Source organism: Vombatus ursinus, unplaced genomic scaffold (genome assembly GCF_900497805.2).
Source record: "Vombatus ursinus unplaced genomic scaffold, bare-nosed wombat genome assembly UNPS02014832.1, whole genome shotgun sequence".
In the NCBI taxonomy this organism is placed as follows: Eukaryota; Metazoa; Chordata; class Mammalia; order Diprotodontia; family Vombatidae; genus Vombatus; species Vombatus ursinus.
Genome location: NW_020954610.1, coordinates 68,977,632 through 68,996,634, shown reverse-complemented (window position 1 = coordinate 68,996,634; position 19,003 = coordinate 68,977,632). Strand labels below are relative to the sequence as shown.

General features: G+C 38.2%; 1 protein-coding gene across 7 annotated transcripts in view; it reads right to left on the bottom strand.

Moving 5' to 3' along the window:
• Positions 1-19,003, bottom strand: part of LOC114025702 (transducin-like enhancer protein 1) — a 116,472-nt gene that overhangs the window by 32,566 nt on the left and 64,903 nt on the right. For 4 of the 7 annotated variants that reach the window (XM_027839167.1, XM_027839169.1, XM_027839170.1 and 1 more), the window contains 6 exons: positions 11,758-11,874; positions 8,325-8,378; positions 7,559-7,711; positions 5,141-5,285; positions 3,552-3,742; positions 1,642-1,718 (listed from right to left, as the gene is read on the bottom strand). In XM_027839167.1, the coding sequence (XP_027694968.1) occupies positions 1,642-1,718; positions 3,552-3,742; positions 5,141-5,285; positions 7,559-7,711; positions 8,325-8,378; positions 11,758-11,874 (737 nt within the window). The remainder of the gene's footprint in view (positions 1-1,641; positions 1,719-3,551; positions 3,743-5,140; positions 5,286-7,558; positions 7,712-8,324; positions 8,379-11,757; positions 11,875-19,003) is intronic. The other 3 variants (XM_027839168.1, XM_027839173.1, XM_027839172.1) reach the window with 1 other exon arrangement.

Here is a 19,003-nt window from a genome sequence, read left to right as displayed (position 1 = left end):
CTCAACTTCTTCATGTGTAACCAGAGGGCAGTATGGTATAGTAAGCAGAACCCTGGCCTCGGAGTCAGGAAGATCAGGCCACAAGTCCCACCTCTGACACAGACACTGGCCAAGTCACTTAACTTTTCAGTGCCTCAATACAACTATCTAGATACCCACCTGTACTGGCAGAAAGAGTTGACTGTACTAATGAAATAACAGGCCTGGTTCAAAAAAATGACACCAAAAAACAAAACCATAAGGGATGAACTGAATGATGCCTAAAGTTCTTTCCAGTACTAAAATCACACTGGGGATGGAACAAGCTGGAGCAAGCACTGGGCTCCAAAATTAATCCCCACCTCGGTTTATTTTCATGCAGACAAACAGCAACTGCCTCCATATATTCAAAATCTGAGCATTACTGTTTATTTAGTTCTTTTCACTTAACTCTCTTCTCTATACTAAGCTCCCACCTTCAAATTTTAACACTTCTTTCTACCTAGTATAAACAACAGCACCATTTTAAGGAATCAAATTTCACTGTAATAGACATTAATACACATAAAAGTAGAGTAATGGGAATTCGATTTCTAAGATGGGTCAGAGATTCAATTTTCCCCTTACACGTTGAGGTGGTCCATTTGAAACATGGTTCCATTTGCAACCACACTGTTTGTGAATGGGTATATTTTAAAAGGACCACTCAGCATAATGCAATATGACTAATCGATTGAAACATATGAAAAGGCTGGAGGGTCAGGAATATTTAGCAGTAATATTTATCATACTGTTGCTATGTTATATGCTACTTAAACATTCAAGTCTAAAACCTATTAAGAAGGTTTTCATAAAATCTACACAAAACTACATTTTAGCTTTCAGGGCAGCAGAAGGCATATGCACATTAAGGAGAAGGTTCTTAAATAAAACATTAACAGTTAATTTTTACCTCATTCAGGAATTTGACATTTAAGGATTCCTTTAAAATTGTTTCTCTTCTTTTTCAAAGATAAAGTAACTCTTTGCTTTCTTATAGTTAGATTTTTTTTTTTAAACACAGGGCATTTATATTTTAACAATCATCTTTCCTTCCCCCCAAAAGCTCTATTTCACTACTTTATCTCTGCTCTTTTGAACTTGCCAAAGTATTCACATAAAACCTGTGAGCACTATCTAAATTTCAGTTATTGAGTATCTGGTAGCCCCATCATCCATCAAAATTTCACTTCTGTCAAAAATAAGGTGGTAGCTTGGCACCACTATTAGCAATGAATAAAAAAGATAACCTCAATTGTTTTCAATGTTAAGAGCTGATGAAAGCTTATTACTGAAAAATCTAACCTCTGCCCTCTGAATGAACCTTCTGGGAAAATGGTTGCCTAAGTACATTATATCTTCCTGAAGATTGACGCTGCCCTCTCTATAAACAGATTCTCTCCAGAAACAGTTAAATTCATGAGGTTACCAACAATATACAGTATATGTGACACCTACTAGCTATGTATTAATAGAAAATGCTAGCAGTTACTGAGCTAAAACATAAGAAATCTCCTTGGAAACACCCAAGCCAGTAATCCCTTTGGGAGTTTTGTTTGCTGACACCAATAACTAAGTCTCCTCCCCTGTTTAGAAAGCTACTAAAGAGTTAAAGGTACTTACGGTTTGCCCCCTGGGATTCCTGCTAGATTTGGAGGGATTGTAGGTACTCTCATGTGAGGAGGGGGATCAAAACCGACCTGAACAAAGGGTAAAACAAAACAAGAAAAAGAAAGAATATCTCAGACTTGGGAAAGAACTGGATACAGCAGGGGACAAAATACTCATTTTGACAACTTTCGTATTTTTTTTAAAGGAAAGAATGAAGGAAACACATTTATTAAGCAACTACTATGTGCCAGGCACTGCACTAAGCACTTTGCAAATATTATCTAATTTGATCCTCACAAGAGGAGATAGGTGCAGTTATTATCCCCATAACTGAGGCAGACAGAGTTAAGTGCTTTGCCCAGGATCACTTCAATAGCAAGTGTTTGAGGACGGATTTGAACTCAGGTCTGTCTGATTCCTGAGCCCACTACATGAAGAGTAGAAAGCAGGACAACATTTGATGATTCTTGCCCAAGATTTTTTTTTTACCCCTAACCCACTCAGAAAATATGCCAGAGAATACTGGCAGTTCTTAATTGTTTTTTACAAGTCCGCCCACAGAGGCAATATAATTCTCCAAACACCACAGGCAACACAGTTATTTTGAAGAAAAAACAAAAACATAAACAAAAAAACCATGCTTAAGATGAGAGTCAATTCCCCATGCCACTCTTTGAGACTTTACAATGCTCCATTTATCCACCTTCTTGCCCACAAATTATACGAACAAGTAGATGGCCCTAGACCCTACTAACAGAGCCCACGAAATGTCCAACTCAAGTGCAGTTAACATCTGATAGAACATCTACTTTGTGCATTATTTATGGTCAATTTTTAATCCCTGGCTCCATTCCTCCCTTTGTCAAACATGCTCCCTGGATCAACATTCCCAACCATTACCAGACTGTACCCATATAATACAAATTTACTTTAATAATACTATCAAATTACAATCAAGTATTTCATCTGCAGGGGACCAGGGAGAGATGAGTCAGTACTACATATATAAACTCCTTTCCCTTTCACTAATGTGATCAAACCTGCTTACCAATCTTCCTGACTTTAAAGAGGGAGAGGGAAACAGAAAGGAGAGCAGGGCAGAGAAGAGAGCCTAGGTATGAAGGTGCAGTATAGAGATTTCCCCTTCTCCCTTAGAAAGACTAAAGATATTCTCAGGAATTCATCTCTTTAAGTGGTTTTTTTAATCACAGAGGACTCAGGACACCTTACATACACATACTACACAATTTAGCTTAAAGGATGATTTTTTTTAAATGGGCATAGGCTAGACTGGCAGGTACCTTAGAGGTCATCTGATCCATCCCCTCATTTTAAAGATAAGGAACTGAAGGCCAGGGAAATAAATGACTTTCCTAAGGACATATTGGTTAAGTAGCAAAGTCAAGGTTTGAAGACAGGGAATTCTAACTCCATATACAGAATGTTTATCAAGAGTTATAACTATTTTTGTTTTATTTTTCAACTTAAGGAAAAAAAACTTGAAAAAAAATTAAAAGCCTTATGTGAACTTTCATTTAAGTAGTCTTAAAATACACACACACAACTCTGTGGTAGAGGAAAACCAGATGTCTCCAACCAGTTCAGTCCCTCGTAGCTTCCTAATACTACCTTTTTTCATCCACAAAATAAGTAAAACAAAAACAGTTTGGCATCTATTAACGAACCGTATCACTGATGAAGGCCGACAGAAAGGAAAATGTATGTAAATACACTGAGATTCTTTGTTTTTGAGGTGTGGGGTTTTGCTATTCTTGACCATGTAGCAAAGTGAGACACACAAGGAAGCAGTCAGCCCTTGGTGCTCCTCCAACCCAGGAGTTTGACAGGGCTAAATGAAGCATGCAGCTTTTCTCACTGAACCAAAACCCATCCCACTGAGATGGAAGCAGTGTGTGGCCTACCATTGGGGAGCGTCCATAGGCCACCACGGCAGCTGCAGCTGCGGCGGCACTCATCTGGGGAGACATGTTGTGTAAACTTGCGTAAGCTGCTCCAGGGCTGGTCAACTCGCCATTCATGCCAGCATGGGGGACCATTCCAAATGGAGCAGGGTATGGGCCAGGTACTGCCAGAGGTGTCCTCAAACCAGCTGCTGGAAAGGAACAAACACTGTGGTAACTCAATGTTCCAAATGGAATGTGACCTCTAATACCATTATCGCTTCTCCCATATACGTGACAGATATGAGAAGGAAGACAAAGAATGCCATCTTGGAAAGTACATAGAGTCCTTTTTTCCTTACAGCTCAAAATTAAGTAGCATGAAAGGAAAGGCACCATATAAAGCACTTTCATGAACATTTTTTCATTCTTTGTCTATTACAGTGCGGTGCAGGAGAGAAATGAAAAGTATGGAAAGTCCCTCCACTGATCAATTTGTTTGTAATTTATAGTCTTAAATAGTTGCCTGGGGCACAAAGAGATTAACTTCCTCATAATCACACAGTAACTATTAGAGGCAGAAACTGAACCCAGTTCTTACTGGTTCCAAGGACTGACCTCTGTCACTTTAACCACTACCTTCTTCTCATTTGTCTAGACCAAGGGCTCTTAACCCTCATCACAGACTCCCCTCCCCTTCTTACAATGTTTTTAAATGTATAGAATAAAGTACATAAGATTACAAAGAAAACCAATTATATTGATATACAGTTATCAAAATATTAAAAACAAAACAAAATGCTCCCAGGCCCCAGATTAAGAACTCTTGGTCTAGACAAAATACCTGCTGACTAAGAATGATCAAGTATTAATTATAAGCCCATTTTGCAGATAGGGAGTTTGTGTTACAGGAATAAAAGTATTTACTTGACCTCACTGCTGAGGAATATTTTCTTGGTAAAATCTAACCTTTTCCCCTGTTCCAACTTTCCATACAAATGAAATGTCAACCATAGTTCTGTGTAAACTAAAGAACGGTTTTAGAAGTGATTATCCTGGTATTTATTTTCTTCTGTGCCCAAGCTGTTTCTTTTCCCAATGAGGATGATAAAGTTGAGAGTTATAAGTTTATTCATAGGCCAGCTTTGAAGTTCAAATATCCCTCACTTCCTCTGAAGGAGAGAACACCATCTCCTGAGGGACACAGCTCCAGAAAACTAACCAACTAAAAGAGGCGGCAGGCACACTCAAGCCAAACACGCCAAGCCGCCTCAACAAATACTAACTAACTCAGACACACAATAATAGATTGGTAAGGAGCTTACATTCAGAATAATTATCAGAAACTTTATTGAAGCTTCTACCACTTGGATTATTTGGAAATAAAATAAGAGCTGAATGTAAACAGTCTGAGGCAGAAAAGGGTACAGCTGCCGAAAACCAAGAGAGAACAGCTGTTTCTTATCATGGCTTCTCAGTGATATGAAGGAGAGTAGCAATAAGCACATTTAATATTCATGGAGAAATAACATTACAGTAAGATTAAAAGGAGACTCATCAAGCACAGAAAAGAAAAAAGAAAAAAAAAAAACAGAGGCAATGTGTTCTACCAGCTTGGTTAACAAGGGGGTCCATTGTTGGAGGTTTGCCGAGGCCTGGACGAAGTCCTGGAGTTGCGCTGGTGCCCGGGGTTGGCACATCGCTTCGAGGAGTTGGTGTGCTGGATTTCAGAACGGGCGTGCTGGCTTTTTCATGCTGGTATCATTAAACAAATTAAATGAGTATTATTTTTAATCCAAGCCATATTACACAATTTATCACAACAGCAGCTGGGACACTGGGCACCTACTAGCTACTCCCTCGGCCAATTTTCATAAATCCACACAATGTTGACAGCATTAACTTGTGAGCGAGAAATGTTGACCTTTCCTCTTCCTGCCAGAATTAAAAAATTCAAGCTAGAAAAGCAGAACACGATCACACTTCTTCCTCCGCAGATTTTTTTATCAGTATTTTTCTTCAAGTCTATGTTCCCTGAATCACTGACATCTCAATTAACAACAAGTTAAAATAAGGACCAGGGGCCATGAAGGGAGAACTTCACACTCCTCCCCTCCAAAACTAAGCACCAGCTCCCGTTTAAGAGGCGAGACACCCCTTCTTCTCACTTATCAGTAACAGCAAGGGTAAGACCAATGGGTAGAAAGCTATGGGGCCATCAATTTCAAGAAAGCCACAGAAGTACCACTGCAAATGCATGTGACTTACAACACAGATCATAGTGATACAGTGGGAACTTGGCAAACAGGCCCAAATTTGAATCCTGCCTCTGCTCCTTACTACTTCTACCTTTGTGACCTTGGGCAAGTCAGTTAAATCCCTGGTACTTTAATTTCCTTGTCTGTTAGGATAAGGAAGTTCACAGAATCATAAATATAGAACTGCAAAGGATCGAAGAGGACAAAGAATCCAACCCCCTCCTACCCCCACCACTGGGGAAATTAAGTGACTTGCCCAAGGTTACACAGGTGGTCAACATTAGTCTCTCCATCTTAGGTCCCTCCCAACTCTAGATCTATGATCCCACGCATCCTGAATGAAGGATATGGCAGTCTCCTGTGAATTTTAGGTGGGAGAGATTATGGAAGAAATAAATGGATCACTGAGACACAGTAGCCTAAAATTACCGAGGGCAGGGGCTCTTGACCTAGAGGCCATGAACTTTTTTTTTTTAAGGTTTTGATAACTGTATTTCAATATAACCAATTTTCTTTGTAATGTGATGGATGTATTTTGTTTTGTACATTTAGAAATATTATTGTGAGAAGGGGTCCAGAGGCCTCACCAAACTTCCAAAGGGGTCCAGGACATGGAAAAGATGAAAAACTCTTGACTGAGAGTAGTGACATAGTATCTACCAGCACTAGTAGTGGGAGCTTGTACATTTTCCAACTCTTCCTACAAAAAATTAGCCAAAGCTGGCACATTGGATGTAACTACTCTAAAAGGTACTACTCTCCTACCCTCAACATTTTACAGTTCTCAGTTCTGAGTTTATACATAAACCATATGTTATATGTAAACCATACATATGTAAAAGCATATACATGTGTATACATGTACACATGATGTATATACACATATATCTATGCATATATACACACGTGTGTATGTATATGTACATATGTGTGAGACTAAATTTTCACTAATACTGGTGCTAGTACTGATTGTGCAACTTTTAGTATGCCTTCCTCAGTTCCTTAGTCAGACAACATGGACTTGGGTTAAAAAATACCACACAGTTAACTACAGTATTGAAAGAAATGGGAACTCCCCCTGCCCCAAAGTGAGGAAGAACTCTGGAAGTTTGTGGTTTTCTTACCAAAATTTCCCCTTTAAAATTTCTGGGCCCTTTGCAGTCAGCACAAATCCCCTCAGCAAGATAGCAACATACTTGGAAATTATGTTTTGTTCTGTTTTTAATGTGTAAAGACATACAACTCAGATGTAGCCCTATATTGGAACCCACAGGGCATCTAGCTGTTCACAAATGGATTCCAGCTGAGGGCCCAGACCCAGACTTAAGCAGATTTTCTAGTTACCTATTCCTAGAGGAAATAGACTATTATATACCCCAGATCTTAGGCTTAGAGAGAGGAAATTTTAAACCTTGTATACTCTGTCTCCGAAATATTATACCATACAATAGCAGAGCATCAAATATAAAAACGTAGTACAAAAAAATAAAAAAAATAAGCTTGATATATAGAAAAAAAGTTAAGTGCACATAATAAGTTACTGTAAGGTAAAGGTGTTCTCTTCAGGGATTGGTATGGGGAGGGGTCTAACAATACAGTTCTACACACCAAGTCTGGTTGGTAAGCAGAAGATAACTAAGGTTCAAGTTCCAACATTTAGAACCTATTCTAAAAAATTCTCTGCCAATCAATGTTTTTGATAAGAGATCTTATGGAAAAAAACAGACCAAATACCCTCCAAGGAGGCCTAAGGTAGTCTGCAAAACTTACCAAACTCATTTCTTTGGATTTCAAGGAAGTAGAACTTCCTGAGGATGCTGTGGATGCTGGACTGCTTGAGGCATCTTTCTTCAGCAGGCGGTTTTTGTCAATACCATTTTCCCGTGGTGAATGGGCAGGGCTTGCCCGTGGGGATGAGGGATCCTCCATAAAAATAACCAAAATTTTCAAAGATTTAGCTGATCCATGACATTTTCAACCAATCCTACCTATAAGCAAATTAATTCCCTAGACCTAAGGGGGAAAAGTGACCAGATTTGACAAATGGTAAATTTTCTCAATTAGGGAATACGTATTTTTACAAAAGGTAAACAAAAGTATATGTATATATTATAACTAAAAACAGCAAGTGATTAAAACCAAGCTCCCAGCTATTACTAGGCAGACAGAAAGCCAGGAGTTTTACCTGCCCCTCTTATACATATGAGTACCCTTTGTGTGTGTCTAGAAGTTAGCGGTGGTGATAGCAAGGCTAAACACAGGTTAAGGGCTAGAAAAGGAAAATAATACTACACACCAGACTTTGTAAGTCAAAGGAACTGAATTACGTTTTGTTTTGTTTTTAATTGAAAACTATCAATCCCATAAAGTTTGGGTCAGGTTGTTATTGCCTTATCCATGACCTAGCAATGATCTTTTTTCTTACTGAGTAACAATGACAGAAAGCACCTTTGTTTAATTTATTTTGGGGACTTATCAAACACTTTTACTCAGATCTCAAGACATTTTTGATGACACAGATCGACAGAATAATTACCTCATTGGACACATCCACAACTAAGTTGTCATCGCTTTTATCACCATCACTGTCCTAAAAAATTATTTTAAAATAGTCCTAGTTAATAGAGTGTCAAAGGTATTCAAATTCTATACTTTAATCTGCATTACCAGAGGTATATTACTGAAGTAACAATCTTATTTTTATAAGCTAAAATACATATATATTCTGATATAAATCAGGGCATTGTCCTTTTCTCTCTCTCTCTCTTAATTTTAAAAAGGACATCAAAGGCTTTACTGGATATCATGCTAGTCCTAAAACAACAGTAGTTACATTTAGTCAGCATTTATGAAGCTTCTACTATTACTGCACTAGGTACTGGAGATATAAAAGATAAAAAGACAGTTCATCTCCTCAAAGAGCTTAGAACCAAAATAGGGGTGTGGGAGAAGAAAAGAAAAATACGACATACACAAAAAATTGAGTATAACTCAAGTAGAACTTGATGGGTCAAAGAAGTGTTCTGGGATAGCTGAAGGAGAGAGAAATCCCTTTCAGAGGTTTCGGGGAGGATAGGCTACTTGAATCATTATTTGAAGGAAGAGAAAGAGTAACAAAAGACATGGAAGAGAGAGTAGGTTCTAGACTTGTAAGTAGGAGACTACATGAAGAAAAGAGTAGTGCAAAACAAGGTCAGAGAGGAACAGTTAAGAGTATAATTTGGCTTGAACAAAGAATACAGGAAAGAGAGGTGTGAATGAGGCTGGAAAGGCAGAGTGGAGTCAGATTAATAATAGAATTCACTGTCTTTCCTTCCAAATCATTCCCCCTTCCTAATTTCCCTATCAAGAGAACCACCAGTTACAGTCAAGCAAGCCTGTAATGTTGGTAGCATCCTTACCGTGTCCACACAACCAGTCTGTTGTCAGATCTTGTCAATTCTACTATTATTTCTGACATCTCTAGTTTACTTTTCCTTCTCTCCAATAACATTACCACAAATCTATCTAGTTCAAGCTCTCACCTTTTGCCAGGTTACCCTAATAACTTTCTATTTGATATCTCTGCCTAATTTCCTTCAAGAGTTAGCTGAAATCTCACCTTTTGTAGGCCTTTCCAGGTCCAACTGGCCCCGGGGAGCTAGTGCCTTCCCCCTCCTTCAGACTGCCTTCTATTAATCTGAATATACTTTGTGTGTAACCAATTATCTACATAGTGTTTCCTCCATTAGAACAATCCTTGAGAGCAAGGGCTATTTTTTGCCTTTTTTTTTTTCATATCCCTACCCCTTAATGACTGGCATATAGTAAGTTCAATAAAAACTTGCTGACTAACTAAGGAGGGCCTTTAAATACCAGGATAAGGAGTTAGTATGTTATCCAATGGGAAACAGGACAGCCATTTGTAAATCAATTCTCCATTAAGGGGCAAAATTACCATACTTTGGTTCATTCCCTACTTAAGCAAAAAAGTAACCACAAGACTAGTTACTGATTAGGATGGTCTTTATAAGCCAAGATAAGGCAGAAGACTAATGTCTAGGTTTCCCTTAAAGTCATTCTACGTTGCTTAAAAAAAAAAAAAAGAAAAACTGTCTCCAATTCACTAGACTTTTAAGAGGGGAGTGAGTCCTTCTGCAACGTGGACAAAAAGTAGCAATCATTTTATCAGCGATTCAACACACATTTATTCAGCACCTACTAAGAAAAAAGAACACTGGATAAAACTAAGAAGAAAAAGTCCCTGTTCTCAAGGAGTTTACATTCTACTAGAAAGACACACAACTCATTCACACATAAGTCAATCCAGTGTATATAGAAAGTAATTTCGAAAGAAGAAAAAGCTGGGGGGGAGGGGGGAAGGGTGGCACACCTGAGCTGTACTTTAAAGGAACTAGATTCTAAGAAGCAGTGGTGAGGAGGGTGTTCCAGATCATCTGTGCTGAGGCTAGAAATAGGAGACAACTAATAAACCACTGTGGGGGCAATTTCAGGAACTCTTGGGCAGGGGAATAAGAAGAAATAAGACTGGAAAAGCAGGTAGGAGCTAGATGGCTCTAAATTTTGCATTATATCCTTGACAATAGGGAAATAATCTCTCTATGGAGCAATAAGATTCACCGCATTAGGGAATATGCCCAAGTTTCTCATTGTATAAGCCACAAATGACCAAGGTAATTAAAGGATCACATGTGTAGAACTGGAAAGGCCCTCACAGATGATCTAATTCAACTTCCCCATGTTACAATGAATTAATGAGGTAAAGGAGGTTAAGAGACTTGCCTAAGGTCACATCGGTAGTAAATAAAGTTTGGCAAGAACTCCACTTCCTAATATAGATATGGTTTAGTGGAAATAACAGTACTTACTCATTCTCAGGCCTCAGGCAATGTCTCTAAAACCTCAGAACCTCCAACACCTCATCTATTCAATAAAGAACCCCATATCTAAGGCTACAAGGGACCTCAAGGTCATCTACTCTAACTTCTGTATTTTAAGAGATGAAGAACTGTAGTTCAGTAAGTGATATAGGTAGTAAGTGGCAAAGCTAGGGATGTAAGAAATAGGCATTTATATAGCACCTACTGTGTGCCAGAGGCTATGCTAAGTACTTTTTAAAAAATATCTCATATAATCCTCACAAGAACCTTGTAAGGTTGGCACTATTCTCCCCATTTTACAGTTGAGGAAACAGGCAAACAGAAGTTAAATGATTTGCCTAGGGTCACACAGCTACTAAGTGTCTGGGACTGAATTTGAACTCAGGTCTTCTTGACTCCAGGCCTAAAGCCCTTTCCAGGGTCAGAATTAGGTAAAATCAGAGGTGTCAAACTCTCTAGCTCCTGCAAACATCTGGAGTGTGGCCAAACTCAATTAAAATGTAACTGGGAAATGTTTAACAAGATAAATAAAAATACAACAAAGATAATGTTAATTTACAGTTTTGTAAGTCAATATGCCACCCACGGGGATATATCTCAATTTGAATTTGACTCTAGTGGGCTGGATAATCTCAAAGATCTTCTAATTCAAAGATCTTCTAATTCTAATTCTAATTCTAATTCTAATTCACAAATTCAAATTGTCTATAATAACTGTCAGGAGGTTTAGTCCTTTACCCAACTCCATTACAATTCTAACACGGTCTTATGGACCAATTTAATACTAACATTATTTTTTTTTAAATATCAAATGAAAATGCTGTTTTTTCCTGATATTATATTTTAGTGTTAGTCCTCATCTACCTCTAAACCTGAGGGTTGATAAAGTACAGCATTAGCTAATTGAGACAGGTGGTGTGTAGGTTTTAAGAGTAAATATTCCAAGGTACAATGATCAATTTCCCCTCCAGAGCACTAGGTAAACAGGGGGTTTGATTATCCCTCAGAAGCTCTCTGCTACACGTTTCCTTCAGTGGGCACCAAACCACCCAAATAAACAGGGCACCCGGTCATGGGTGATTTACTTACATAGTGACTGGAGTCTTTATCATCCACCTTTCTTTTTTTGATGTCACTGGAATATTCTGGTCCATTTCTACGCTTATCTGTTCCTCTTAGGCTATCAGGTACCAAGAGGGAATTACTCTGCCAAGACACAAAAAAAAAAAAAAAAGCCTATCAAAAATTTCTTCAAGATTTCTTTGTTCTTTGTGAACTTCAAAATGGGACATGACAGATGCTTTGGGAATGTGATACCTAACACAGCCTTTTATTCCATTTAATTCAAGTCGTCATCAAAAGATTTTCAAAGCAAACATTTAAAGAAGTTCACACATTTTAGAGAAGGGGCTTGGCTTTGCCCAAATCAATCATTTTAGCTGGTTGACTTTGCACCTTACCATTCAGCTTCCCATTCAACTCAATTCATTGTTAGACAGAAAAAGCTCACAAATTTATTCATAAAAATACATTTTGGGGCTATATTTGTAGTGATTTCCTGGTTGGGAGCAAAAAAAGGAAAAAAAAAAAGGCAAATGAACTAAAACTTGGAAGACACAACCTTCCTAGGCATTTTGATGAACACAAAGTGTTGCCAGAATGACACTGAAAACTCTTCAAAAGGAGATGGGTGTGGCTAACAATTTAGCTTCCTAAAAGACAAATTACATTTTCCACCACAATAACGAAGAAGCCCAATCCAATTCCTCCCAATTTACTGCTGGAAATAAGATTTGGCGTTTCCACCATTAATATTCAACTCACCGACAGCTCTGGAATTCAAGAACAAAACCAAACAACAACAAAAAAAGTGATTCTGTCACAGTGAATCTTAAATAAGGAGACCAGCCTCCCCAGCACAAAAGACAAGAGCAAAGACTAATCTTTTCCACAAACTACACAGCCTCCTTTCATTCAGATATGCTAAGTACAAACTGTTGACTCAAAGAAAACAGGCATTTTAGATATTTTGGGGTCACATGCCCTGATTCCATATGCCCTCAATCCCTACCTCCCCTCAGGCTAAAGCATTACAACATGTTACAATGAGTTCTTTTAAAGTGCAGGATTAGCATATGCAAGAGCGCAATTTGTTCAGTGCTGTGTTCAGACCATTAAGAAAGCAGAAGGGGTGGGGGGTGGGGGGGAGTGAGAGTAATGCCGTTCTTTCACAAAGCTACCCCCCACCCCCTTCTAAAAGAGGGCCAGAGAATTAAGAGTAGGGAAGTTAAGAGGCAATCCACATTTGCATACCTTTCCTTTTTTTAAAGGTTTTCCTCTTTAAAAACAAACTTCAGATTATAAGGCTTTGGTTTCCAGAGGGCAAATATTTTATAGTGCATTTAAAAAGCTGTGAATATTCATTCCTTTTGTTGTGATGATTCAGTCCAGTCTGCCTCTTCAAGACCCCATGAGCAGTTTTCTTGGCAGAGATAATGAAGTGATTTGCCATTTCCCTCTCCAGTTCATTTTACAGATGAGGAAACTGAGGCAAACAGCTGGTAAGCATCTGAGGCCAGATTTAAACTCAGGAAGATGAATCTTTTTGACTCCAGGCCACTCTATCCACTGCACCATCTAGCTGCTTACCAGAACAGAAGGCAAAGCAGAGAAGGTGGGGTAGGGGCACACAACATCCAGTTCGTTGGGCTCTGAATGACTCCCCCCTGAAAAACCAAAGATGCCACCATGGGAGCTTTCTAGTCCTCTTAAATATTAACACTCAACCACAAGAAGCAACAGGAACAGGAGGAGGAGGAGGAGGAGGAAGAAGTAGAAAAGAGGGAAGTGCAGGCAATCAGAATCCTCTTTGGCCTGCTTCAAGGGGCTGTATCTGAAAGCTAGCTCCAAGCCCTTTTATTCATGACCGCTCAAGCTAAACAAATGCCAAGGAGGCTTACATAAAAGCATAGGGGACAGGGGCCCAGTGCAATTTAGTCTAAAGAAACTCAAAGTAATGTCTTCACCACAGTATTTTGTGGCTGAAAGGTGGCCTTGTTGGATCAATGAACTAATTACCTTGAAAAAATGTGTGCTGGAAAATAACTGGTCTGTGGCCAGATCCCCACCCTGAGAGCTTGGGGGGGGGGGTGTGGAAGGAGAAAAGGTGGAAATAATCAAATGTGAGCTCAGTATGCAAAGCTGGCTTCCAACAGGTTGCTTAGTCAATATGTCAATGCTCCTCTCCACTAGGTGAAGAGGTACATCTGTGGGAAATCATTACTTTATACAAGCAACATTATGCCTCTCCAACAGGAACAATGAGTACAACACGGGAACCCACCAGAAAGTACTTGTGAGAGATTCAAAATATAGGAACTTGGTTCTGAGCAATAAGGCGGCAGAGGAAAAAAAAAAAAGCCCAAATACTAGGTTCCCACTACAACAGGTCTTTGTTGAGCCCCTCCAAATACATAAACTTAATGCTCCTTTCTGAATGGCCTAAAACAGTTTTTTTTTTTAAATTACAGCTGGTCTAATTAACCTGCCTAACCATCTGCAAATTGGCCACTTTCAGGCTTTAAAAGATCACAATCACAAAATCTCACGGTAAGTCAAATGAATTTATAGTTAATAGGCCTCAGGATCTTAACACTGTGCCTAACAAATAGTAAGTACTTAATAAATACTTGTAGACTTGATTTAGAGTCTGATATAGGCTTGAAAATCCTTGGCTAAGGATTCCTGGTCAGGAGTACTCAAATTCATAGCACAATAATGTCTAACAAGTTCTGCCAGTAGAATCATATCAAGAATAGCCCATATTCCTATCAATGTCCCATCTAAAAGTAACTGAGAGGAAACAGTTCATTTTGTCTTTCATTCCTCTGAATTTCCTTAATTTTGTTTTGTCTCTGATTTCATTATTTCTGATATAAGCAATTTAACTAGGGATGATGAAAGCACTTCCACTCAGTCACTACTGCCCTTAGAAATCAAAAGCAAGTAAATAGACAATTTAGTTTATAAAATATGTACGTTTATTATTTATTTAAAGGGGTAAGTGGGGGGAGAAATCATAGACTCTGGAGTCAGAGGACCTGGATTCAAATTCAGCCTTGGGTGATTATTGCATTACCTGTGCTACCCCTAAAGCAAATCACATTTAATCTCCCTGGGTCTTATTTTCCTCACCTGCAAAATAAGTTGGTTGGGCTAAACAGGCTCTGAGTTCCTACTAGCTCTTGACCTATTATGCTATGACCTATTATGCTATGACTCAAAAAATATCAAAAATATCAAAAAATGAACACTAGATTCCTTGTACACGTATTAATGTGCCTTCTCCCCTTTTCCATGGTTTGGCTTCATCTGAATAGTCATTCTGTCATTTTGAGACTTTTTACACATAATTTTGAAAGAACCTAAAACTGAATATTAAATGAATACACTTTTAAAAAAAAAATTTCCCCTGAAATACTCTAGACATGGAATAAAAATAAGTTTGCATTAATATTGTGTCTTAAGGTTTGCAAAGCACTTTTTATAAATGTTATTTCATTTTATCCTCATAGTCCTGGAACATAGGTGGTACTATTATTTTCATTTTCCAAGGAAGAAAACTGAGGCAGACAGAGGTTAAGTGACTTGACTAGGGCCACACCAAGGGTAAATGTCTGGTGAATGATTTAATTCCTAAGTCCAGCATTCTCTATTCCCAGGCACCCTCAACTTGAAACCACAGAAGTGTAAAAGAGAAAGGAAAAGATGAAGAAATTGTCTTTAGATGTGAAGTTATTAGAAGAGATCAATATATAAAATTAAATAGTGTCTCTCTTTAAACTTCATATTCTAATGTCTTTATACTTAGATAATAACACTGTCACAGATTCTACATGGGTCTTTTATATACACGTTAAACTTATTATAGACATCCATGGTCATTTTAGGCATATTGTTGAATACTATACATAGACCAGTTAGTCATCTTCTTAAGTTGTACATCACAGTCCCTTCAGATTTGTAAGAGTTTGCTTTGATCATTCATTCATCTCAACATACCCAAATATAAAGACACAGAAATTAATATTTGAGAACCCCATATGATAAAGGACTCATCTTACAAAACATTCTAGCTCCATTTGGTGCTCTGCCTTCCAAAGGCCACACTATATGTTGATGTTTTTAAAATTAAATCTTAGTTGAACCCATGAACTGTAGGCAATTACTAAGATTAGATGCAAAAGATGTTTTGGGAAGAGCTACAAATACCAACTTTTTTACAGAAACATGAATTTAGAGCTAAAAAGGGTCCTTTAAAATCTAAAAAATAATAATTACTAGCATTTATATATTTAAGGTTTGCAAAGCACTTTACCTCTATTACCTCATTTGAGCCTTCTAACAACCCTGTGAAATGGTTATTATCATCAGTGGCTTGCTCTGAATGTTAGAAAGGTAGTAAATGTGTGAGACAAGATTCAGAGTTAGGCTTTCCAGACCCAAAGACCAGTATTGTATGCACTCTGGCACATAAGTGCCCTATTCCCTCATTTAACAGATGGGGGAAACTGAGGGCCAAGAGAAGTGAACTGACTTGTTGAAAGTCACACAAGTAGTAAGCAGCAGGACTAGGATTTGAACCCATGTTCTCAGAGTTCAGATCCAGTGCTCTTTGTACTGTATTACATTTCCTCTGTTATTTTATTTTGCAAAATAAATCAATTTTGCCTTCAAATAAAACTATTATGTGTCCCTGCCCCTTGAGCAATCTATTTTTGGTTCCTACAAACCTGCAACTTATAATAGCACATGCTGAGCTACACAGATCTTTGGACCCAGAGATAACACACCTGAAAAAGATCAAAGTAAGGGGGAAAAGATCCATATATAGAGTAGGTCTTTTTATCATGGCAAAGAACTGGAAACCAAGGGGGTGCGCCCAATCAATTAGGGGAATGACTGAACACACTACAGTATATGAATGTCATGGAATATTACTGTTCTGTAAGAAATGATAGAGATGTTTTCAGAGAAACCTAGGAAGACTTGTATGAACTGACGAAATGTAGTGAGCAAAATCAGAGCATCAATATTATGAAAGTGGAAAAATTCCGAAATATTTAAGAACTGTGACCAATTGTGATAACCAACCAAAACTGAGAGAAGCTAGGATGAAGAAAAGACAGCCCACTTCCTGAGAGGTGATGTACCAAATGAGGCATGTATTTTTGGACAAGGCCAACGTGGGAATTTGTTTCTGTTGATTATCCATATTTCTCAAGGGTTTCTTCTCCCTGCTCCTCCTTTTTTGCCAGAGGGGAAAAAAGAATGTAGAATGAAGAGAAAGTGCTTGTTAATTGAAAGAAAAATTAAATTAAAAAGATATGAGGGAATTAAACCCAAAACATACTTCTGTCACAAAATGTTATTTGGTACCACAGCTGGAAATAAATTATTGGGCTGAATAAATATTAAGTGTGCCCCAGAATGGCATGCCTTATTTGTATTCATGCACACCCATACCACATGCTAAATGTTAACAAGAACAATGGTGTAAATATGGGCTTGTTTCATTGATGAGAAGAGCTGTTAAGTAAACATGAAATTGCCTGAGCTCCTACAGCAAGGAGTTTTCTCATTTGTGCGCCTCCAGCTCATGAAGCATTTCAGTCATAGAGAAGTCAAAAACCAAGGACGCTATGGGACCTGTGAAAGTGGACAACTTGTGACAGAACATGAACAGATGTGGGGGGCTTGAGAGTAAAGCAACCCCCTTGCTAATGCTAATAGCAGTGATGTGATGGATCTGATGGGGAACATGCCAGTTAGAAAATGGCACCGTGTGAATAAGTGCATGTTTAAAATATCTTAAATGGGCTAATGTACCATACATTACAGAGCACTCTCAAAGCCATTTGTGCAACATAATTTTATGGAGACATGTACGGGATCCTCTTCCTCCCTTCCCTGAATGTGCTGCACTACCCGGCTCACCAATTAGGAGAAGGTTTTAATGTTCTGGGTTGAACGGTTCAATAGGTTCTCGGGTTATATCCCGGAAATAAATGTCCAAAGGTAATAGGAAATAATCATTCTACTTAAGTCACATAGCTTTAATTGAGTAACCTAACAAATGTCCAGGAGCACACCTGGCTGAGTCGGAGTGAGCCTTAAGTTAAAGGAACAATAAAGCTGGTTATCCTTACAGTCTCACAGACATCCTGGGGATGCTACTCGCCTGACTAAAATAAAAAGGGTGAAAATATCTTAATCAGTGGGTTACAACACGTAAGTCAGACCCTGGCCAGCCAGCTCAGAATGACTGTAAGGGGTCTGTCTGTCCAGGAATCCATGTGTATCAAGCAGCATCATAAACAATTACACACGGGTTCTGTGGACTGAATAATTTTCCCTGAAAATAGATGCATTTCCATTTTTCAATTGATAAACAGAACTGATTGAGGAAAATAACCAATGACAAAAAGCTTCTTTTGATTCAGTTTTTGAAAACTGTATTTTATTAATTAATACTAAGTGAATAAAACTACCACAAAAATGTTTTGATGTTAAAAGGGGTCCTTATATTCAAAATAGTTGGAAACCACCCACCCTAGATGATACATCAAAATAGTTATAAAGTTGATCCTTGCATCTTATTCTCTCTCTCTTTTACTTTATTTTTTTTTTGGCAAGGCAATTGGGGTTAAGTTACTTGCCCAGGGTCACACAGCTATTAAGTGGCCATCTTATTCCTTATATTTTACTCTTCTCCCACTCAACATTAATACTTGTCCATATGGTCTAATATGCTTTTGTAAGCAACTCCAGAAAAAGAAAAAAAGAAGCAAACTCAATGAACCATTACATTCTGTCACTTACCAGAATGTTTGTTCTATACCCTTCAAATATCCTGGGACTTCAAAGCAACTTTTCTGCCAACCAAATCCAAACCATGAAACCATCAGTGGCAAACATAAAAGAAAAACTCATTCATGGGTACACTGAGAGCTGGGTAGGTTTCCTTAATGTGAAGATAAAGCACATCACTCAAATGGATTTTTTTTTTTTTACTACCATTCTGATTACCCTTGGGGACTTTCTCCAACCACAAGAAAAGTATCTGTGTCAGAGGTACAGACTGGGAGCTCATGATACCTCATTTATCCTTAATATAAAGCAGTGGGAACTTAATTTGCTAGCACACTCTACACGTCAACAATTAACTTTACACTGAACATTATAACAATTAGGTGACAGTGCACCTCATCACATCTGTGTGCCTTCTTCATCTACACCTGGCACCAATTAAATAACTGCCACAAGCTACACTTTT